Source organism: Portunus trituberculatus, chromosome 22, assembly GCF_017591435.1.
Source record: "Portunus trituberculatus isolate SZX2019 chromosome 22, ASM1759143v1, whole genome shotgun sequence".
Lineage (NCBI taxonomy): Eukaryota > Metazoa > Arthropoda > Malacostraca > Decapoda > Portunidae > Portunus > Portunus trituberculatus.
In genome coordinates this window covers 1,421,411-1,446,220 of record NC_059276.1, presented here as the reverse complement: position 1 = coordinate 1,446,220, position 24,810 = coordinate 1,421,411, and the positions used below count along the sequence as shown (strand labels likewise).

The window sequence follows — 24,810 nt, the reverse complement described above, 5'->3', positions numbered from 1 at the left end:
TTCTTTTAATATTCTGCATGAGACTTCATCTGGTCCCATTGCTTTCTCTTCATCTAATTCCATCATCAACTCTTTTATTTCAAGCTTGGTTACTTTAATCTCTTTCATATAGACAGTCTCCCTATTACCCTGTGGTCTTTCGAATTTGGATTCCTTAGTAAAGACCTCCTGAAATTTACTATTTAACAGTTCTGCCATACTTTTTGGGTCTTCCACCATCCCGTTTTCTCCTTTTAACCTGTGTGTGTGTGTGTATTTACCTAGTTGTATTTACCTAGTTGTAGTTTTACAGGACCTGGGCTTTATGCTCGTGTGGCCCGTCTCCATATCTACATTTATCCAATTTTTCTTTAATGTGTAGCCCCTGTTCACCTAGCAGTAAATAGGTACGGGATGTAACTCGAGGGGATGTGGTCTCGCTTCCCGGTGTGTGGAGTGTGGTGTGGTCTCAGTCCTACCCAAAGATTGGTCTATGAGCTCTGAGCTCACTCTGTAATGGGGAAGACTGGCTGGGTGACCAGCAGGCAACTGTGGTGAATTACACACACACTTTGTTTGCTGGTGATGCAAAATTGCTAAGAGTAATCAAAACCCGAGAGGACTGTTGGCTGCTGCAGGAAAATAAACAAAACTTATGAGTGGAGTAAGACGTGGATATTAGAGTTAAATGCCAAGAAATGTCACATAATAGAATTAGGAAAGAGTAAGAGATGACCGGTATGGAACTATCTGATGGGAGAGGAACAAATAATGTTGTCTACACTTAAGAACAAGAAAGTCATCTCTCTCTCTTTCTCAATGACACAACCTCTCAGTATTTTTCAGTATATTTCATAATAAATAAAGACAAAACTGGAAATGGTACAACATAATCAATGTTGATCCTAATCACTTTACAAAATTGAGTAGATGTAGGTTTGTATAATTTCACTTTTAAAATATCCCTGCTTTGTACTTTAGACATACAATGCTCCACTACTTCTATTAGAAGAAATAAAGGTCCAAAAACTATACAAGACCATAATATGCCCTAGACTTCCTAAAAAAACAATGTGGTATGAATGTACATTGAGGAAACACTAATTATGTACTGTACTAACACCATTAGCTGCTGTATTACCTCATTACCAGGTTCAGCACATCACTATATACATCAGTCCTTCAGTATCTCAATGGTAGTCAGCTGGCAAAGTGTAGTAATATGATTCGAGCTACACTTCACACACTTAATCATCATCAAATTTAGCCTGAGTAATCTGTATTCCCAGCAAGAATACTACAAACAAACACACAGAGAGAGTAGGCTCAGTACTTTTGTTTCCTATTCCTATCATGTCAGTCTATCTTGGCTGTCTTCCCTTCAAGCATGTTTTATACAAGGACTGCCACATATAGGCCTGATGGCTTTTAGCAGCTTCCCTTATTTTCTTGCATTTTCTGACACACAACTCAGGTCATTCTGACCTACTCTTCACTCTGGTTTTGTATATGGCAGCATTATCAAAATAGTTTGAACTGCAGTGATGGGTTAGTCTGCTCTAAGTCAGCTGTATAGGAGGCCTGTGTGGTGCCCTGTGCTTGTACTGGGTGTGTCCCTGCATCTGGTGACAGCCTGTTCACCTAATTATTCACAGGGACTATCATCAACAAGGCACTGCTGACCTGCCAACTGACTCAAAGAGACCATAATTATAATATCACTAGCTATGAAGCACCTGGTTTTTAATTCATATGATATCAGGGTTAAACAAATTATTTCATGATGTCTCATCTGACATGCAGCTAATGAACTGGTGTTCAGTTACAGATGTAATAGTCCTGAAGTGTCTTGGAAGACCTCAACACATGGCAGTGGTCAAGAGCATTTCATCTTCTACTTCTTTGTACCATGAGACACCAGTGACAAGTCTAGGTTTGCCACACACAATACCTCACACTGGGATGGTAACAAAACAAACACAGTATATGACAGGTCTTCACATGTCAAACATTTCTAGGTGGTAGGATGTGTCCAGAGAGGAGTCACCACCCACATGTAACATACAAGCTCAGTGCAGAGTAACCCTAACAAAACTAAGCCACTTCCATTCAGTCACTTACGTGAGCACATTTATGTCAGCCATGAACAGTGTGTGTGTCTTTGTGACTAAGTAATACCTCAAAGGATATTACAAGAAAAGGCAAAATGTTGCCAAATATTCACTAGTGTCTGAAACAGCTACGGTAGACCAGCAGCTGTACACCAACACATTGTTTATACAAGCATGATTTACATTACAAATTGATGTGCCTTATCAGAACTCCACCAAACAGACACTTTCACGGCAGACACAACACTTTCAATACTTAATACTTCTTAACCACCTTGTTTCACTTGATATTGAAAATTTATAAGTGTTATTAAACTGATCAAAATTCTTTAACAAAACTAAAAGCTAACATTATCAGTCATGTATATACATAATCTTGCTTTCTGTTTTGCAAACCAACACTGCTTTGCTTCTTGCTGGAAATAAAAATATCAAATAAGTCCTGTGAACTGGGACTGATGGTCATTCCACGAAGTAAATGAGAACAAGTGAACAGCCTGCTACTCAGTGCACTGTGAACACCAAGGCCAACACTCATTACTTAGGGTTCTGCTTCTCAGACACACACCTATTTACTCAAAAAAAATTAATAAATAAAAAATTGCCATTATGTCAGTAATGGAAAAAAGTTGACAAAATAATCCTTATTCAAAATACTCTTAAGCACTTCCTTGCCCCATCAGTTGTCATGAGGCATGTTGTCACTACACAGGGCACAGTGATGTGGCTTTCCCCGGTCATGGGTTCGAGTGTTTCGTTTGAGGATGGAGGGCACCACCAATGTTCCCCTACACTCAACACACCTGTTCTTGCAGTCTTTCAGGTGCATTTCGAGAGACTCGTTTGAGGCTAACTGGCAATTACAGGTTTGGTTACACATTTTGCACTTTGGAGATTTTGGGGACAAATGATTTTTAACATGATTTCTCAAGTCTTCTAGCTGAGAAAAACTCTCTCCACATTTTTCACACAAGACAGCTTCCCGTGCAGTGGAGTGCAACCTCCTGTGAGAGTGCAGCAGCACCTCCTCCTGGAAGCTGAGGCCACACTCTAAGCAGGTGAATTCCTTCTTCTTGTGAGTCTGGAGGTGGCCGGTGAGAGCACCTTTACTTCTGAATGTTGCCGGGCAGCTGCAGCACCTGAACAACACTCCATCAGAGGTGCTCCTTGAGTGCTTGCTGCCACACGTTGGGTCAGGCCTCTCTGTCCTGTGCATGCCATTCAAGGATCTCCTTATGTTTGACTTTAGTAGCTCAGAATATTTTATTTTCTTGACATTCTGTCTCTTAGGGAATCTTGTAAAGGTAATGTGGCTTTCAGAGTCAAGTTTTTCAGGTGATTTAATTAATTTTTCAGGAGACAGGTCAGTGGAAAATAGTGGGGTAACAATGCTGTCCTTGATGTCAACCTTTACCCTTTCCATTGCTCCTCCTGGCATCTTTAGTTTGGTCAGGTTCACTCGGCAATTTCTGGACAGGTCAAACTCGCCTAATTTTGATGTATTATCATTCTTCGAGGGAGACTTAGGTATGGGTGAGGAAGGATCTTTCACTGTCTCCAATCTCTTTGTTGCCAGGGACATTACAGCCTCAGCCTCAGACTCCATGCCAAGCTCACTAGTGATTGTCCTTGATAGCTTGTCGGCCTTCAGAGTGGTAGCATAGCAGCTCAGCTCCTCTATTTCCTTGCTGACATCCACACTACCATGCTGTCCACCCAACACTTCCATGAATGGTTTCAACTTGGATCTCCCGCAAAATATATCTCTGTTGTGAACATCCCCAGCATTATGAGTTGCATTTATCTTTGCTTCCAACTGTGGTGATGTTTTAAGTATATGGCAGTGTGGCTCATCAAACCCCAAGAAGTCACACTTGTCACTTTCATCGTGGAACAGTGAAATAGGACTCTTCAGAAGCTCCCTCACAGACTCCACAGAGGTGTCATCACCAGGAGTGGACATTGTTGCTGCTGGGAACAGACTGCAAATTTTGGGGACCTTTTCTGTGACCTTTTCTGTCCCTATTGACATCAAATCAGGCAAGGAGCTCAAGCAACTATCACAGTCATCCTCATCCACCTCCATGGTGTCTGATGGGACAGACTCCACAGAGGCATCATCAATTGGGGTGGACAATGCTGCTGCTGAGAACACACTGCAGACCCTGGGAACATTTTCTGCACCTATTGTCATTGAATCAGGCAAGGATCTTAAGCAATTATCACCATTATGCTCATCCACCTCTATGGTGTCTGATGTGGGGACAGAGTGTTGGCCTAAGCTGGGCTGAGCTGGTGTGTCTTCAGTCATCTCCTTCATCATGCAGTCTGACCATGAGTCTGGCAGAGCACCCTCACAGTCATCTTTGTCATGCTCCTCCACTAAAAGTGCTGGGGCCCCCTCCACAGGCTGACATGGCTGCAGGACCTCTTCCTTTGTTACGACCAAACTACTTTGTCCCTTCTCCTCAAGTACTCTGCTATTTAAGGACTCCATTTCAAGCTTGTGACCAAGAGGACACGCTCCATTACTCTTCTCACACACAGGGCACTCCTCCAGGTCAACAGATGCCTTGCTGAGTGCCGGCAGCAAGTCCTGCTGTGTCTTTGGTATGATGCAGTTTTCAGTAAAGTTGTCATTGGTGTCAGTGCAGCAGAATGGCATGGAAGATAAGGTTCCTGATTTACTAGCACTACTACTGCTAACGTCATCTAGACTCACTGATGGCTCAAATTCAAACTTCTGCCTCAAAGAGGTGTCACCAATCCTGCGGCGCTGACTGTCAGAAACATCACAGAAGCCTTCAAAGTTATGCTCAGTGGCATGCTCATCACGCAGCCACGGGAGATTACTGCCTTTATTTGCTGGCTTACTCCTTGTCGACAGTTTACACAAGTTTTGTTTGGTAATAAATGCTAGAGGGAAAGGTTGCTTGAGCTTGTCACTGCTCTGATCTAATGCATCACCATGTAGATTGTCTAAGAACATCCTATAGTGATCTTTTCCCTTGATCTGATTGGCTCGCACATTACGCGTCCTGTGAGTCACCAGGGACTCGTAAAACACATCCTTATCATATAGACTCTTTTCCATCAGTCCAAGGTTTTGGAAGAAGGTCTTCTGGTCCGTTGGGAAGGCCATGTCCTCCTTCCTGATGGTGCGACTGCTCCGCCGACAGCCGGACTGAACTTTTTTCCTGCCACAGCAAGTTCTCCGTGAAGCCAGTGGTAACACAGTGTTGTACCGGCAGAAACACACACACTTCCTTTTATTTTCTGCATTTCTATTCTCAATGCATGATTGTACAGCTTGGTTTGACCCTTCCTTTATTTTCTCACATTGACTTGCCTGGGAATTTTGGTTCTCTGCACAGGAGGCACCAACACCATCACCACGACTGTCACTTTTTCTCGGCACCTGGAGTGATGTGCTTCCCTTTGCCCTTCTTGAACTGAGGCTTCTCTTGCGCTTCTTGGTGTGAACAGACACAGCAGGAGGCAAGGTAGTGATGCCCCTTACACAGTCCTCTAGCTGGGACACAAGTACCTGCCAGATCTTAGTGGCTGCCTTCTTCTCTGCCTTACTGCTGGGGAAGAGATCTAGTGGTTTCTCAATCTCCTTCTTCTCTGTGCTGACCGGTAAGTCATCCTCAAAGGAAGTGACATCGTTTGTATAGTACGTGTCAATGTCAGACATTTTGTCAAAATTGATGGATTCTCTCTGTGGCACTTGGATTAGCTTGTATATCTTTCTTTTCCTGAGTTGTATTGAGGACCTGATCATCATCCTCTCCTGACTCCCCGCTCTTTGGCTCTCTCTGTTATTGCCACTGCCTGTCTCCTCACTACCATCATTTTCAACATTCATTTCTGACATTTGAAGAATCTGGGAATTCCTGTTATAAAAAACATCTTTAGGTGAAAGTAATTTATGGTCATGATAGGTTTCCTGAGCAGGTTTCCCTTCTGGCAGTGAGGTAGGGATCTTAGCGGGGCTTTTCTTAACTCTTGTAAGGAAGCAGGTGTTCATCATTCTATCAACACGCTCATCTTGACGAGGCTGTTTGGGTTCACTTGAAATGTGGTCTGTGGTAATGTGTGGTTGAAGGAGAGACACATTACACGAAAGACCATTGCTGTTATCACCACCTCTGAGATGTGATTGGTGAAAAGCACAATGTGTGGTGACAGCACTGCTGGCCTCATCTCTATCATCATCAAGGAGAGGCAAGGAAGCACTGGCCAGCCCAGCACTCACATCATCACCACTATGGCAGACAAGTGCACCATCCATCATTTCTGATGTGACACTCAGTGTTTCACATTCACTAACATCACTGTATTGTTCCTCTGTGTGGCTCTGCAGTGAGTCATTGAGAGTCTGGAGTGGCCAGGGTGGAGGAGGGGAGCAGTAAGAGTGGTCCAGGTTAACAGAGGATGCAGGGGTGAAGAAGGTACTGGAGAGGATGTCTGCTTCCTCTACACCCTCCATGTCCTCCACTGTGACCACCTCCTCTATGATTTCCGGAGCTGCATACAGGTGGTACTGGCTCTCCTGCATCACCTCCATCTCAGGGTCCATTGAATAGTTCCCCGGCTTGAGCTCCACCACCAGGGGGGAGGGCTCCTTGTGGCCCATACATAGATAAGGGGCCTCCAAATCTGCCTCCCTCACTCTTTCTTTGCTGGACTGCACTAGTTCACTGTTCTGCTGCACGCCTGACGCAACGAGACGGGAGTCATTGTGCACAATTTCCTTGATGATGATGATGTCTGTGGAGTTCTCATCATCATCACTGTTAAGACTGTCCCCTGCAATGCTCACAAAACACACATCCTCCAGGACACCACTCGTCTTGTCGTGCAGGGCCATCTTTTCAATGTTCACAAGGCTGTCTTTCTTTTTCATGCCATACGGAAAGTTTTTGTCCTCTTTGAACACTTTCTTAGGGTTATAGAGGCTTTCTGATTCCACACTGCCATCAGTACTGAGAGTGAGTCTTGTGTCCTCTCCTTTCATTATTACTCCATTCAAGCCACTCACTTCCTTCTTGATGTTTTTCTTCATCAAGATTTGCTTCAAGTCACTAAAGAGCTTGGCTGACCTGGAGTCCAGCTCAAACCCAACAAAGGAACAAGGGTCACCACCTTCCCTGCACTGGTGCTCCCACAGCTCCCTGTCAATGGTGGTGGTGACAGCAGCTGTTGCCTTGTGGGTGACATCCTTCAGGGATATGGCAGAGTTCTGTGCCATCTTAACCTCTCTTGGTGTCACACAGCATTGGTTCTGCAAATAAAGTAAGCATCATTAATATGGTCTGTGTTGGTGAGATTTCCTCAACTAAATATCTTTCATTTCATTTACGATTAGACCAATTTATGTACAAGGATTGTTACAAAACTGTATAAGAACTCATTTCATTACACTTATAAGAACATAGGAAAATAATTCTGGAAGAAGGTGTCGGGCCTACACATGGTAGTCCCTGGGTGAAGCATACACACAATTTCACCTGTCATCCTCATCCATAAGCTCATCTAATCTTATTTTTATTTTTATTTTTTTTTGGTAATAAAACCAATTCTAAAAAAAAGGCCCACTAAGGTGCCCATCTCCAAACAAGGACAAAAGATGTCAGCAAAGAGAATGAAATAAATGAAACCTCCTTCTTAAACGAGTCAGATTATAGGTAGATGGAAACAGAGTGGAACTTTGAGTTACAATCAGCTCAACTTAAGAGTAACCAGAGATATGAGCTGTCATTCAGTAAGATTTTTTGCTCTGACTTGCAAGCCAAAACTTGAGTTATGAGCTGGCTCCAGCTACACTGCCACTATTTGGCGCAGCAACATCCAACACCCAAAGCATTCAGTTCACCTTTTTTTTTTTTTTTTTTTTTTTTTTTTTTTGCATGGAAGCATTTCTCATATTGTGGTAGCATTTTGTGCAGTTAAATGGCTAAATTTCTTTTGTCTGACCATTGCTCATAAGCAAATGGCACTATGTAATGACATGCCTAACTCAACTCCGAAACATTCTGAAAAGGAGACTGAAACAAACCTCTTTGGACAGCTGTTTTGTGAAAGCAATGAAGAAAATTAAGTTTATTGAACATGAAGTAAAAGAAATGTAGTAATTAGATTAAGCAATATAGTGTAGCATTAAGAGTGTAACAAGTAAGTTTCAGTGATTAAGCGAGCATTTATGGTGAACAAAACTAACTGAAAAGGATTGAAACTAAACAAACTCCTCCCATCTCTGCATACCTCCTCCACCCATGCTTAGACACTGCAAGAGGAATAATTGGGTTGTTTTTTGGGGGAGGCTGGAATTAACTGGTGGCAATTCAGTTTATTCAAATGAACAAAATTTGTTTGAGTTATGAGCAAATTGACATAAGAGCTCCATCACAGAACAAATTAAACTTAAATCTGAAGATACCACTGAACAGAAGCAGGCAAGGAGTTCCACAGTTTACCAGAGAAAGGGATGAATGACTAAGAGTACTGGTTAACTCTTGCATTAGAGAAGGGGTAAAAGTCTTGTGCAGCACTCTCATTCATTCATACCTTTTCTGGTAAACTCTGGAACTCCCTGCCTGTTCTATATTTACATATCCTAAGACTTGACCTCTTTTAAGAGGGAAGTTTCAAGACATCTGTCCCAGACATTTGGCTAATTCTATTTTAATCTTTAAGGGAACTGGCATTCCAAGTGTGTCTTTTTCTTTAATCTTTTGTTGCCCTTGGCCAGCTTCCCCTCTTGCTTAAAAAAAGCAAGGCTGTGGGAGGAGAGGAAGCATGCAGCTGGCAAGATCAGAAGAGCAGTTGGCATCAAAATAGTGGTGAAAGATAACAAGATGCAATATAGCAATGATGAAAAAGACACTGAAGACAATCAGTCAGAGGAAAGGAACCGATAAGATGAACAGCTTTTGAATCCACCCTATCTAGTAGAGCAGTATGAGTAGAACCCATCCATACATGTGAAAAATACTCCATATATGGCCAAATAAGGCCCCTGTACAGAGTTAGTAACTGGGAGTGAGAAAATCTGGGAGACAACTCAGAACACCTAACTTCATTGAAACTGTTTTAGCAAGAGATGAAATGAGAAGTTTCCAATTTAAATCGTAAGTAAAGGATAGACTGAGGATATTCACTGTAGATGGGGCCATCTGAATATCATTGAAAAAGGGGGGATATCTGATTGAAAGGTTGTACCATACCAAGTTGATAGAAGGAGGAATTTTGTTTTTTGAGGCATTAAGCAATACTAAGTTTGCTCTTCCCCAATCATATATTTTAAAGAGATCTGAAGTCAAGCATATTGTGGCTTCCCTGTGTGATCTCTTTACTTCCAGAAGCATTGGTTGTTTCTGAAAAGGCATGAAAAAGGGTAGGGTGGTAAAATGGTCTCTTGGTTTTCAAACACAATGTATTCAAGAAGGCTGTTCCAGGCCTGACTTGGCCAAGATCTGGAACTGTTTTCTCCATAGTAAATAATATAAATAATTCCAATCCATTCCATGAGCTCTGATTCTTAGCTAAGTAAATAAAAATAAAACCATAACCAATATCATTTCTTTTGGTTGTGAGTTTTATAGCACACTGGTGACCCAGCAAACATACCATGTAAACATTACATTTTGAAAAGGTAGCTAATTGGTAATGTAAGGAAAGTTTGTAATATATACATAGATAATGTATTCACTCTCAAAGTGTATTTAGGTAGTTTTTTATTTTTTATTTTTATTATTTTTTATTTTTTTTACGGCCTGTAGTGCCTGTAGCGCTGTTCAGCTTCCGCCCATTAGCGGCACAGGCAATTTTATTTATAGTGGTACCCATATTAGGGCCTATATCACCACCTAAGCTCATCTAAGTGTTTACCTAGAACTTGGGTATCTTGGTGACGTGTAGGTAACTTTAAACCACTCGACAAATGGCATAGTGTTTTAAGACTGCACGTGGTGAGATTCGAACCTACGCGTAGATGTCTGCCTGATCCCACGCTTACCACCTTATCCACTGCGCCACCATCATTTGGTTATGTCTGTCCAGTACATTTTCAAACATTAAAACTTTAGGTTATACATGTCCCATATCACTAATACAACAAGTAGTAGTGTTACGTCTTAATTGTGTACTTAAGACATTATGTGAAACATGCTATCTGAAGGTTTAAAAGTGAAATAAGTATGTAGTTTGTACATGGGTCCTTTGTTTTGTTTGTTTTCTTAATATTACAGAGTGAAATGTATTTAAACATGACAAATATCAAACATTGAAGGAAATATTTCTCTCAAATGCAAATTGTGACATGGATGTTGTACAGAAGTGCATGGTATATCACGATAAATCTTTGGTAGTATATTATTTTGAGACAAGTGTTACCTAGTGAAGTATATGTTACTTTATAAACACACTCAACATTCCTCTATCGTGCCTAAATGGTGCATCTATCACTGCACAATAGCTGAACTGAAGAACGTATGGTAATAATTCAAATTGACACTAGGACCTCCAAGCTGCAATTTTTTTTGTCACTTTTTGTCATAAAAAAGAAACAATAATACAGTATAAAAAAAGTTACTTATTCAAGAATCATGATAACATAATATAAGCAATCATAATAATAACATGAATAAAATGCTTCTTGATGTCACCAGACACTTATAATTTTTCTGTAAGTGATGGCCCAAAAGCTCTTCCTGTTGCTCTATTGTCATGTTCCTTGCCATAATCTATCACATGTAGTTTGTAGGAGATTGTGTAGCTCAATCTTTTTCCTCCTGATGCCATAACAGTGATGGTGTTGATGTGTTTTGTTATTATTATGAACTTGATGTTACTCCCCACCACTAGATGGCATTGATTCAGTAGCGATCAGCTGATATCTATAAATATCCATCACAGCCTCACATGATAGATTTCTTTCATTTTTCTGGTAATTTGTTTTTAAAGTGATAATACTGATAATAATAATAATACCAACAATAAAATACAGGCAATTCCCGTTTAACAAAGGTTCACACAACGAAATTTCGCTACAACGAAGGTTTCATTTTACTACCATCTGCTCGTTTAACGAACACCAAACTCGCTTTTACGAAGTTTTATCCAGGTAATTTTTTCCAAATTTGAAAGCCCCACCGTATCATGCAAGCTGACAGGCTTTTGAATACATCAGGAGTTGCTGGTACTAAGGCCTGCCTCAGGAGAAATCCTGAGACACCTGTAGAATAAAGATCAAGATCAAGCCTCTCGTGGACAACACAGGCGCTGCTGATACAAAGGCCTGACTCAGAAGAAATTCTGCGTCACCTGTAGCATCAAGATCAAGATCAAGATCACCACTCACTCTCCAGTCAAAACATAACATCGTCACCAGCAGCTCATCTTCCTTAGTTCAACTTACCACCAAAATGCCCTGCAATGTGGCCTAATGTTCCTAAGAAGACCAGGAAGTGTCTTACTCTCGAAGTGAAGCTGGGTATTATTCACAGACACGAAAGGGGCAGAAAACTAATAACATTGCTGGCCACCATCTTGACTCCATTTACTGTCTACTATTTTCAAGTCAGCAGACTCTATTAAGAAGGCTGGTGAGACTATATCTTCCTTGCAAGCAAAAAGAACCACCTGAACTCGTGACTCTACAATGGATAAAATGGAAAGCCTTGTGGAAATGTGGTACATAAGTTTTGTATGCTGTACCATGATGCGCACTTTGTTTACATTCCACAGGTTGCCGGTTAGTGTCTTTCCTGTTTCACTCTCCCTCCCTTCATAAAGTTAAGATCATCAACATTATAAAGTTACGTACATACATACATTAGTGTACATTATAATGACTTAAATTAAACTACCTAAATGTTTAACTTCATAATTTTTATTTTCATAAAACCTTTTACTGTACTATGATGCACTCTCGCTTTGCTTACTCTCAATGGAAGTTCAAATCAGGGGTTAGCTTAACGAAGTTTCACTTAACGAAGTGTTTTTTTAGGAACGTAACCCCAGCGTTAAACGGGGGTTGCCTGTAGTAATGCAGGCAATTAGGGTAGGTAAAAGTACTGGGAAAAGGTGTATCCTATATGCCAACAAACACAGTACCTCATTGTGGATGATTAGGTGCTAAGGTGAATGGGTAGATTGGGGAAATATGTTAAGAACTATTTCCCAATAAAAGTATATATAGAAACTGAACTACCATGTGACATCTTCACATAGAAGTTTTTGAATGATGGGTGTGCAATAACAGAACTCGACACAACCTTCCAGACAACTATCCCCTCTTCTTCAATGACACTCAACTGTCTCCCTCTTCCACAATGAATATCCTCGGTCTGTCCTTTGCTCATAATCTTAACTGGAAACTTCACATTTCATCTCTTGCTAAAACAGCTTCTATGAAATTAGGTGTTCTGAGGCATCTCCGACAGTTTTTCTCGCCCCTCCAACTGCTTACTCTGTATAAGGGCCTTATCCATCCCTGTATGGAGTACTCTTCGCATGTTTAGGGGGGTTCCAGTCACACAGCTTTGCTTGATAGGGTAGAATTGAAAGCTCTTCATCTCATCAACTCCCCTCCTCTGACTAACTGTCTTCAGTCTCTTTCTCACTGCCGAAATGTTGCATCCCTTTCTATATTTTATCACTATTTTCATGGTAACTGTTCTACTGATCTTACTAACTGCATGCCTCCCCTCCTCCTGCGGCCACGCTGCACAAGGCTTTCTTCTTCCTCTCATCCCTATTCTGTCCAACTCTCTAATGCAAGAGTTAACCAGTACGCTCAATCATTCATCCCTTTCACTGGTAAACTCTAGAACTCCCTCCCTGCATCCGTATTTCCGAATTCCTACAACTTGTCTTCTTTTAAGAGGGAGGTATCAAGGCATTTGCTCCCCTAATTCTGGCTGACGGTTTTGGCACTTTTTGTACTCTTTGAAGAGATAGCGCTCAAGTGGGCTTTTTTCTAACTTTCTTTTTTTTGCCCTTGGCTGGCCCTCTTCCCTACGTAAAAAAAAAAAAAAAATAAATAAATAAATAAAAAAGACACCTACCGAAGCGATAATTTACTCCCAGCGACGTCTAATGGCACTAGTTCACGGGGTGCTGTGAACTTTCCAATAAAGCTAATTGTGATCTCACAGAATGTTTCCCTTTGTATTTCACAACTTAAGGGGTCAGTCACAGCCTGCCCTCTAAAGACAACTCTCCTTCTCACAAAACTACATGCACTTATCACACATACACCCTTCACTTGAAATTCAAAATAAAAAAATTGCGACCCCAAACTCAGCCTCGGAGTCCCGTTCTGGGGAGGAGACCAGAAATGTCCTCGGGTCAGACTCCTCTTTTGAAGACGACCCTAAATGTCTTGATACCTCCCTCAACTTCTTCTACATTAACTTCTGCAACATTCGTGGTCTTAGATCTAATTCTCAATCTGTGGAACACCACCTCTCCTCTACCTCATCTTCTTTTTCTCACTGAAACACAAGCTATATGAGGCTACTGATAGTAGCCCCTTCTCTGTTCCCTTCTACTTTCTCTATTCTTATTTTCGTTCCAAAGCTGGATGTTGCGTCTTTATGTGCAATGACTTAACTTGCTCTTGTCCCCACGCTCTCGAATCTTCCAAATATTTTTTTTTTTTTACATTACAAGGGCACTGGCCAAGGGAAAACAAAGTGTTGGAAAAAAAAAAATCCCGCTGGTTGCCAGGCCCTGTTAAGAGGAAAGTAGAAAGAGAAAAAACAAAAAAATCTAAAAGGAGGGTCCAGTTAACGTAAGAGGTGTCTTGACACTCCTCTTTTGAAAGAGTTTAAGTCATAGGCAGGTGGAAATACAGACACAGGTAGAGAGTTCCAGAGTTTACCAGTGTAGGGAATGAAGGAGTGAAGATACTGGTTAACTCTTGCATTAGGAAGATGGACAGAATAGGGATGAGAAGAAGTAGAGAGTCTTGTGCAGCGAGGCCGCAGGAGGGGGGAAGGCATGCAGTTAGCAAGTTCAGAAGAGCAGACAGCATGAAAACAGCGGTAGAAGACAGATAAAGATGCAACATTGCGGCGGTGACTTAAAGAATCAAGACAGTCAGTTAGAGGAGAAGAGTTGATAAGACGAAAAGCTTTAGATTCCACCTTGTTTAGTAAAGCTGTGTGTGGATCCCCCCCAGACATGAGAGCCATACTCCATACACGGGCGGATAAGGCCCTTGTACAGAGCAAGCAGCTGGGAGGAGAGAAAATGGACGAAGACGCCATAGGACACCTAACTTCTTGGAAGCTGATTTAGCAAGAGTAGAGATGTGAAATTTCCAGTTTAGATTTTTAGTGAAGGATAGACCGAGTGTGTTTAATGTAGAGGAGAGGGAAGTTGAGTGTTATTGAAGAAGAGAGGATAGTTGTCTGGAAGGTTATGTCGAGTAGATAGTTGTAGAAATTGAGTTTTGAGGCATTGAACAAAACCAGGTTTTCTCTGCCCCAATCAGAAACAAGTGAAAGATCAGAAGTTAGGCGTCCTATAGCATCTCGCCTTGAGTCATTTAATTGTTGTTGGGTTGGGCGTCTGTTGAACGCTGTTGAATAATGCAGGTGGTATCATCAGCATAGGAGTGGATAGGGCATTGAGTCAGATTTAGGAGATCATTGATGAATAATAGAAAGAGAGTGGGTGATAGGACAGAACCCTGTGGAACACCACTGTTGATAGTTTTAGGGAAGAACAGTGACCGTCTACTACAGCAGCAATAGAACGATCGGAAAGGAAACTGGAGATGAAGGTACAGAGAGAAGGATAGAATCCGTAGGAGGGTAGTTTAGAAATTAAAGATTTGTGCCAGACTCTATCGAAGGCTTTCGATATGTCAAGGCCGACAGCAAAGGTTTCACCGAAGTCCCTAAAAGAGGATGACCAAGATTCAGTTAGGAAAGTAAGAAGATCACCAGTAGATCTGCCTTTACGGAAACCATACTGGCAATCAGAGAGAAGGTTGTGAGCTGATAGATGCCTCATTATCTTCCTATTAAGGATAGACTCAAAGGCTTTAGAAAGGCAGGAAATCAAAGCTATAGGGCGGTAGTTAGAAGGATTGGAGTGGTCACCTTTTTTAGGGACAGGTTGAATGTGAGCAAACTTCCAGCAAGAAGGATAAATAGAAGTAGAGAGACACAGATGAAAGAGTTTGACCAGGCAGTGAGCGAGTTCGGAAGCACAGTTTTTGAGAACAACAGGAGGGACTCCATCCGGACCGTAAGCCTTCCGAGAATCAAGGCCAGAGAGGGCCAGGAAAACGTCTTTATAAAGAATTTTAATTTTAGGGATGAAGTAGTCAGAGGGTGGAGGAGTAGGAGGAATATGCCCAGAATCATCCAAAGTTGAGTTGGTAGCAAAGGTTTGAGCGAAGAGTTCAGCTTTAGAAAAGAAGAGACAGCTGTAGAGCCATCTGGATGAAGTAAAGGAGGGAAAGACGAAGAAGTAAAGTTGTTAGAGATATTATTGGCTAGATGCCAGAAATCTCGAGAGGAGTTAGAATTGGAAAGACTTTGACATTTTCTATTGATGAAAGAGTTTTAGTAAGTTGGAGAATAGATTTGGCATGATTACGGGCAGAAATATATAGGGCATGAGTTTCAGCAGTTGGATGGGTGTGTGTGTGTGTGTGTGTGTGTGTGTGTGTGCACGTATGTGTATTTACCTAGTTGTATTTACCTAGTTGTAGTTTTACAGGGCCTGGGCTTTATGCTCGTGTGGCCCCGTCTCCATATCTACACTTATCCAATCTTACTTTAAAAGTGTGCACACTCGTTGCAGACACTACTTCTTCATCTAAACTGTTCCACGCCTCAATACATCTCTGCGGGAAACTATATTTTTAATATCTCTCAGACATCTTCCTTTCTCAGCTTTTTACTATGCGATCTTGTGCTTCGGATGTCATATTCTTCTCTCAGGATCAGTTTCTCATTATCCACTTGGTCCATTCCGTTGATCAATTTATAAACTTGTATCAGGTCTCCTCTCTCCTTCTTTGTTCCAAGGTTGGTAGATCCATAGCCTTTAGTCTCTCCTCATATGTCATCCCTTCAAATTCTGGAACCATTCTTGTAGCCATTTTTGTAGCCTCCAATTTTCTTATGTGTTTCTTTTATGAGGGGTCCACACTACTCCTGCATATTCCAATCTGGGTCTTATTATAGTACTTATCAATTTCTTCATCATTTCTTTGTCCATGTAGTGAAATGCTACTCCAATATTCCTTAGCAAATTATATGTTTCTCTAAAATTCTATCAATATGGCTTACTGGTTGATTGTTTTCTTCCATCGTCACTCCTAAGTCCTTTTCCTTTTGACTTTCTCCAGTTCTACTCCATCTCCCATCTTATAGATTCCCACAGGTCGTCTTTTCACTCTTTCCCATTTCCATGACATGGCTTTTGTTCACATTGAATTCCATTTCCCACTTCTTACTCCATTCCCAGATCTTATTTAGGTCTTCTTGCAGTATTTCACAATCCTCCTTTTGCTTTATAACTCTGCACAGTTTCGTATCATCCGCAAACAAATTTATGTAGCTGTTCACTCCTTCTGGCATGTCGTTAATATAAATGAGGAAAAGTATTGGTGCCAATACTGACCCCTGTGGCACTCCGCTTTCTACTGCTCTCCACTTGACTTCATATCTTTAACTACCGTCCTTATTTCTCTCCCTCAAATAATTTTCTATCCATCTCAATGTGCTTCCTTTTAAGCCACCCTTCTCCTCTAACTTCCACAGTAATCTTGCATGTGGCACTTTGTCAAACGCCTTTTTAAATCCAAATAAATGCAGTCAACCCATCCTCTCTCTTGTACTCTATCAACTATTCTAGAATAGAAACTCAATAAATTAGTTACACAAGACCGTCCTTTTCTAAAACCAAATTGGCTATTTGATATTAATTTGTTGTCTTCAAGGAACTCGATCCATTGTTTCTTTATTATTCTTTCACACATCTTGCATATTACACTAGTTAGTGATACCGGTCTGTAATTTAAAGGTTCTTCCTTCCTTCCACTCTTATATATGGGAACCACCTCAGCTCTTTTCCATTCTACTGGTACTGTTCCATTTTCTATTGAGCATTTTATGATGTTGTATATAGGACTTGCTAGTTCTTCCCTACATTCTTTCAGTATTCTGCCTGAGACTTCATCCGGTCCCATTGCCTTCTCTTCATCCAGTTCCTTCATTAACTCTTTTATTTCAAGCTTGGTTACTTTAATCTCTTTCATATAGATTGTCTCTATTACCCTGTGGCCTCTCAAATTTGGATTCTTTAGTAAAGACCTCCTGGAATTTTTTATTTAATAGTTCTGCCATACTTTTGGGTCTTCCACCATCCCATTCTCTCCTTTTAACCTTTCTATTGTTTCTTTTTGCCTAATTTTTCCATTTATGAATCTATAGAACAATTTTGGTTGCTCCTTACATTTTTCGACAATATCTTTTCAAGTTCTTTTCCTCTTCCTTCCTCACCTTAACATATTCATTTCTTGCTGCTTGAAGTTTTCCTTATTTGCTGGATTCCTATTTCTCCTCCACCTTTTCCATGCTCCATCTCTTTTCTCCTTTGCCCTAGCACACCTTGCATTAAACCAATCTTTCTTTCCTTCTTCTTTAGGTCTATATTTTGGGACATATTCCTGACTCCTGTTTTGTATATTTCCAAAAATAAGTTATATTTGTCTTGCATTGTCTCTGAGTTTTCCATCTCCTCCCAGTCTACGTTTTAAAATAGTTCTTGAGATTCTCAATATCAGCCTTTCTGTAATTTAATCGGTCTCCTTTGTATGAATCATCTCTATCTTCCTTTCCCTCTTCTATATCTATTTCTAATATTGCATGGTCACTCTTTCCCAATGGGCACTTATATCTTATATCATCATTCATTTGTATACCCCTTGTAAAACTAGGTCCAATCTTGCCAGCTCGTCGTTTCCTCTGAATCTTGTGCATTCCTTTACTCTCTGGTCCATCATATTGTCTATCATTAGGTTCAAGAATCTTTCTCCCAGGCTTCTTCCCCCATACCACTTTCATAATTTTCCCAGTCCACTTCTTTACAGTTGAAATCTCCTACTAATATCACTTTTCTCCTTTCTTTAACGATTCTCATTAGACTCCTTATTGTGTCATCTATCATGTCTTTATATTCTTGATTGGTCCATGAATTTGTTTTTGGTGGCACATATGTTACAATGATTGTTATCTCTTTTTTATTAATATGCATCTTAATATACAATACTTCTGCTTTTCCTTCCCCACATTCCATTTCATTTATCACTATCTCTTTCCTTAACATAATCATGACTCCTCCTCCTCCTTTACCCAATCTGTCTCTTCTCCATACATTATACCTATTGTCCAAGTCTATTTTGATTGCGTCATTTAGTTTTGTTTCAGCTAGGCATACAATATCTGGATTTTCTTTCCTTATGTAATCTCTTAATTCTAATTTACTAGATAAAACCCCATCTATGTTCATATACATCATTTTTAGTCTTTTGCCTTTATCATTTTTAGTTAAACTTGTTCCACTTTTTCTCTCCTTCTCGTTTATATACCATTTCCTTATCCTGTCTCCTAGAATTCTCCAAAAATGCCTTCTCCTCTTCTGACCTTTCATTATTCTTTTTCCCTTACTGCTGCCAGTTCATTGTATCTCTTCTTTTCTTCCTCATTTCTATTTTTCTTTATATAGATATCCTTGTGTGTGTGTGTGTGTGTGTGTGTGTGTGTGTAGTTGGCCTCTTTATGCTCTGGTCTCCATATCTACACTTATCCATTTACCTAGTTGTAGTTTTACAGGGCCTGGGCTTTATGCTCGTGTTCCCCTATGCGATCTTGTGCTCCATATCTACACTTATCCAATCTTACTTTAAAAGTGTGCACACTCTCTCCTTGCAGACACTACTTCTTCATCTAAACTGTTCCACGTAGCCTCAATACATCTCATGGAAACTATATTTTTAATATCTCTTTGTCCAGACATCTTCCTTTCTCAGCTTTTTACTATGCGATCTTGTGCTTCGTGTGTGTCATATTCTTCTCTCAGGATCAGTTTCTCATTATCCACTTGGTCCATTCCGTTGATCAATTTATAAACTTGTATCAGGTCTCTTCTCTCTGTTCCTTCTTTGTTCCAAGGTTGGTAGATCCATAGCCTTTAGTCTCTCCTCATATGTCATCCCTTCAATTTCTGGTACCATTCTTGTAGCCATTTTTGTAGCCTCTCAATTTCCTTATGTGTTTCTTTTATGAGGGGTCCACACTACTCCTGCATATTCCAATCTGGGTCTTATTATAGTATTTATCAATTTCTTCATCATTTCTTTGTCCATGTAGTGAAATGCTACTCCAATATTCCTTAGCAAATTATATGTTTCTCTAAAAATTCTATCAATATGGCTTACTGGTTGATTGTTTTCTTCCATCGTCACTCCTAAGTCCTTTTCCTTTTTGACTTTCTCCAGTTCTACTCCATCTCCCATCTTATAGATTCCCACAGGTCGTCTTTTCACTCTTTCCCATTTCCATGACATGGCTTTTGTTCACATTGAATTCCATTTCCCACTTCTTACTCCATTCCCAGATCTTATTTAGGTCTTCTTGCAGTATTTCACAATCCTCCTTTTGCTTTATAACTCTGCACAGTTTCGTATCATCCGCAAACAAATTTATGTAGCTGTTCACTCCTTCTGGCATGTCGTTAATATAAATGAGGAAAAGTATTGGTGCCAATACTGACCCCTGTGGCACTCCGCTTTCTACTGCTCTCCACTTGGACTTCATATCTTTAACTACCGTCCTTATTTCTCTCCCTCAAATAATTTTCTATCCATCTCAATGTGCTTCCTTTTAAGCCACCCTTCTCCTCTAACTTCCACAGTAATCTTGCATGTGGCACTTTGTCAAACGCCTTTTTAAATCCAAATAGATGCAGTCAACCCATCCTCTCTCTCTTGTACTCTATCAACTATTCTAGAATAGAAACTCAATAAATTAGTTACACAAGACCGTCCTTTTCTAAAACCAAATTGGCTATTTGATATTAATTTGTTGTCTTCAAGGAACTCGATCCATTGTTTCTTTATTATTCTTTCACACATCTTGCATATTACACTAGTTAGTGATACCGGTCTGTAATTTAAAGGTTCTTCTTCCTTCCGCTCTTATATATGGGAACCACCTCAGCTCTTTTCCATTCTACTGGCACTGTTCCATTTTCTATTGAGCATTTTATGATGTTGTATATAGGACTTGCTAGTTCTTCCCTACATTCTTTCAGTATTCTGCCTGAGACTTCATCCGGTCCCATTGCCTTCTCTTCATCCAGTTCCTTCATTAACTCTTTTATTTCAAGCTTGGTTACTTTAATCTCTTTCATATAGATTGTCTCTATTACCCTGTGGCCTCTCAAATTTGGATTCTTTAGTAAAGACCTCCTGAATTTTTATTTAATAGTTCTGCCATACTTTTTGGGTCTTCCACCATCCTGTTCTCTCCTTTTAACCTTTCTATTGTTTCTTTTTGCCTAATTTTTCCATTTATGAATCTATAGAACAATTTTGGTTGCTCCTTACATTTTTCGACAATATCTTTTCAAGTTCTTTTCCTCTTCCTTCCTCACCTTAACATATTCATTTCTCGCTGCCTTGAAGTTTTCCTTGTTTGTTGGATTCCTATTTCTCCTCCACCTTTTCCATGCTCCATCTCTTTTCTCCTTTGCCCTAGCACACCTTGCATTAAACCAATCTTTCTTTCCTTCTTCTTTAGGTCTATATTTTGGGACATATTCCTGACTCCTGTTTTGTATATTTCCAAAAATAAGTTATATTTGTCTTGCATTGTCTCTGAGTTTTCCATCTCCTCCCAGTCTACGTTTTAAAATAGTTCTTGAGATTCTCAATATCAGCCTTTCTGTAATTTAATCGGTCTCCTTTGTATGAATCGTCTCTATCTTCCTTTCCTTCTTCTATATCTATTTCTAATATTGCATGGTCACTCTTTCCCAATGGGCACTTATATCTTATATCATCATTCATTTGTATACCCTTGTAAAACTAGGTCCAATCTTGCCGCTCGTCGCTTTCCTCTGAATCTTGTGCATTCCTTTACTCTCTGGTCCATCATATTGTCTATCATTAGGTTCAAGAATCTTTCTCCCAGGCTTCTTCCCCATACCACTTTCATAATTTTCCCAGTCCACTTCTTTACAGTTGAAATCTCCTACTAATATCACTTTTCTCCTTTCTTTAACGATTCTCATTAGACTCCTTATTGTGTCATCTATCATGTCTTTATATTCTTGATTGGTCCATGAATTTGTTTTTGGTGGCACATATGTTACAATGATTGTTATCTCTTTTTTATTAATATGCATCTTAATATACAATACTTCTGCTTTTCCTTCCCACATTCCACTTGGTTTATCACTATCTCCTTCCTTAACATTATCATGACTCCTCCTCCTTTACCCTCTATTTTTCTTTATATAGATATCCTTGCAGCCTTCTGTTTCTCTAAGTTTTGTTGTTCTATATAATATTTCTTCTGTTGCTGCTTGTGATTTTAGTAGTATTTTAATTGGTCTCGTTTTCCTTCTTGATATGGCAGAATAACAAAGAGAAAATAATTATTAGTATTCAAACAGTCTTCTGACAATTTCTTTACCATTTTACCTATGGATATTGGAAAATAGTTTAATCACCGAACATAAGGGTTAACCAACACCAAACTTGCTTTAACAAAGTTTTATCCAGTTAATTTTTCCAAGTTTGAAAGCACTGCCGTATCACGCTAGTTGACAGGCTTTTGAATACACTAGCCTGGTGGACAACACACCACTCCCCTGTTCTAAACAATAGCAGGCCCACCAGCAGCTCGCCTTCTCTCATTCAACTCCCAAAATTCGCCCCTTTTGACCAGGAAGTTCTACTCAATGAAGCTTAATTATTCACAGAAAAGAGGCAAGAAAATAGCATTGCTCGCATCTTGACTCCATCTACTGTCTACTATTTTCAAGTCAGCAGACTCTATTAAGAAGGCTGATGAGACCATATCTTCTTTGGTAAAAGAACCACCTGAATGTGACCTGGATAAAATTTTGGGTGGAAATTTACATAAGTTTTATGTGATAAATGATGCACCCTTGTTTATATTCCCATTGGTTAATGTCTTTCCGCTCCATCTCCTTCATAAATTTAAGATCATCAACATTATAAAGTTCCCAATACATACATTTGTACATTATAATGACTTTTCTGCCAAATGCTTAATTTTTTTTACCATTAAACCTTTCACTTCATGATTCTCTTGCTTTGTTTTAATGGAAGTTTTCATTAAACTTGTTATGACAGTTCACTTAATAAGTTTCGCAATGAAGGGTATTTCAGGAACTAACTTTTTTGTTATATATATATTTAATATATATATATATATATATATATATATATATATATATATATATATATATATATAATATGCCTTAAAAGACACTTCAAGGTGTCATCCTTTGACCATTATTGGACACTTTGTCTATGAAACCCTTAAACAGTTTTCCTTTTTTTTTTTCAGTATTTATTCTCTTTAAAAATTGCAAAATTATTTAATATTAACCCTTCACGCCATGTTAAAAAGGCCCCTGTATGATATACGGGGAAAGCTCAAACTCGTTTCTACTTGTTTTTTTTATGCTGCATTTTTAGTCACTATTGCCTTCAAGAAACGCTTCTTCAAAAAAAGGAGAGAGAGAGAGAGAGAGAGAGAGAGAGAGAGAGAGAGAGAGAGAGAGAGAGAGAGAGAGAGAGAGAAATTTGTAATATTTTAGCACAAATGTAGTTATATTTGAAAAAAAAAAAAGGGGGGAGAAAGAGAGAGAGAGAGAGAGAGAGAGAGAGAGAGAGAGAGAGAGAGAGAGAGAGAGATTTTTTTTTTTGTGTGTGTGTGTGTGTGTGTGTGTGTGTGTATTTACCTAGTTGTATTTACCTAGTTGTAGTTTTACAGGGCCTGGGCTTTATGCTCGGTGGTCCCCTTCCATATTTACACTTATCCAATTTTTCTTTAAAACTATGTACACTCGCTGATACCACTTCCTCACTCAAACTGTTCCAAAGGCACTGAGCCTGTGGGAGGACCTGAAACCAGAATTCAACATAGGCGAGACAGTGTCCTTCAAGGCCAGTAAGGGGTGGTTTGAACGTTTCAAACATCGTGAGTCTACACAACCTCAAGGTTAGTGGGGAGGCAGCGAGTTCGGATCAACCGCTGCAAACGCCTTCAAGCCTTTGCTTAAAGAGCGCATCGAGGAAGGAGGTTATTCAGCCAAGCAGGTTCTAAACTTTGACGAGACAGGCCTGTATTGGAAGAAGATGTCATCGAGAACGTTTATAGCAAAGGAGGAGAAGTCGGCACCAGGATTCAAGGCATCTAAAGACAGGTTAACATTATTGGTGGGGGGGAATGCCGCTGGTGATCTTAAGCTTAAACCATGCCTTATTTACCATTCCCAAAACCCAAGAGCTCTGTCTGGCTATATTAAGGAATATTTGCCCGTAGTATGGAAGGCAAACAAAAAGGGGTGGATGACGACTGTTATCATGCAAAGTTACGTGACAGGATACCTCTCCAAATTCCTAAAAGAATATGCTGCCCAAAACAACATTGCTAACAGATTTCTCTTGCTGTGTGACAACGCCCCCAGCCACCCAGAGAGCATGAATGACTGGGCAGATAATATTGAGGTCATGTTTATGCCCCCAAACACAACTGCCCTCATCCAGCCGATGGACCAAGGAGTCATCGCTACTTTCAAGGCCTATTACCAGCGGCGCACCATGAAACAGCTGTTGGCCTGCATTGACACCCTGACAAGCCGACCATGAAACAATTTTGGAAGGATTATAACATTAAAAAGGGGATCGACAACATCGACGAGTCATGGAAGGAGGTGTCCAAGTCGGCAATGAATGGATGTTGGCGTAATTTGTGGCCTGAGTCGTGGAACGTAAACAGGAAGTCCCTGTCGATGTTACAGCAGTAAGGAAAGACATCGTTCATATCTCCCATAAGGCAGGCTTCAATGAGGTGGACGAGAATGACGTACAAGAACTGCTGGACAGTCATTCTGAGCCTCTCTCCAACGACGACCTCATGGAGTTGGAGAAACAAAATACTTTGGAGGAAATGGAGGAGGACAAGGAGCCTGAAAGAACCCTCTCCGTCAAGATTTTCGAGGAGATTTTTAATCATATTAACCAGGCCATACATCTTCTCCAGGAGAATGACCCCAACCCAAACCAAGTAATGGCGTGACTAATGCTATAGAAAATGACATGAAAGTGTATAAAGAACTATTTGAGGCAAAGAAAAGGATGGCAAAACAGACAGTCATCTCATCTTTCTTCAAACCACTCACCGCCCAAGCAACCCCATCCACATCCCAAGCAACCCCATCTACCGATCAAGCAACTCCATCCACCTCCCAAGCTACCCCATCCACCTCAAAAGCAATCCCATCTACTTCCATAGGAGTCATCTCGTCGTACTTCAAAGTTCGTCCTGCTACCTCGAAAAAAACTCCACCCACTTCCAAAACAACTCCATCCACCTCCAAAACAACTCCACCCACATCCAATCTATCCTTCACATCCACCGTAACCTTG

The 24,810-nt window shown here is 40.2% G+C and overlaps 1 protein-coding gene across 1 annotated transcript in view; it reads right to left on the bottom strand.

Moving 5' to 3' along the window:
• Window positions 1–811: 811 nt before the first annotated feature.
• The window catches only part of LOC123507356, a 56,100-nt gene continuing 32,101 nt past the window's right edge, over window positions 812–24,810 (bottom strand). Inside the window, exon 3 of the mRNA XM_045260142.1 lies at window positions 812–7,377. Coding sequence (XP_045116077.1) covers window positions 2,770–7,377 — 4,608 coding nt within the window. The 3' untranslated portion in view covers window positions 812–2,769. The remainder of the gene's footprint in view (window positions 7,378–24,810) is intronic.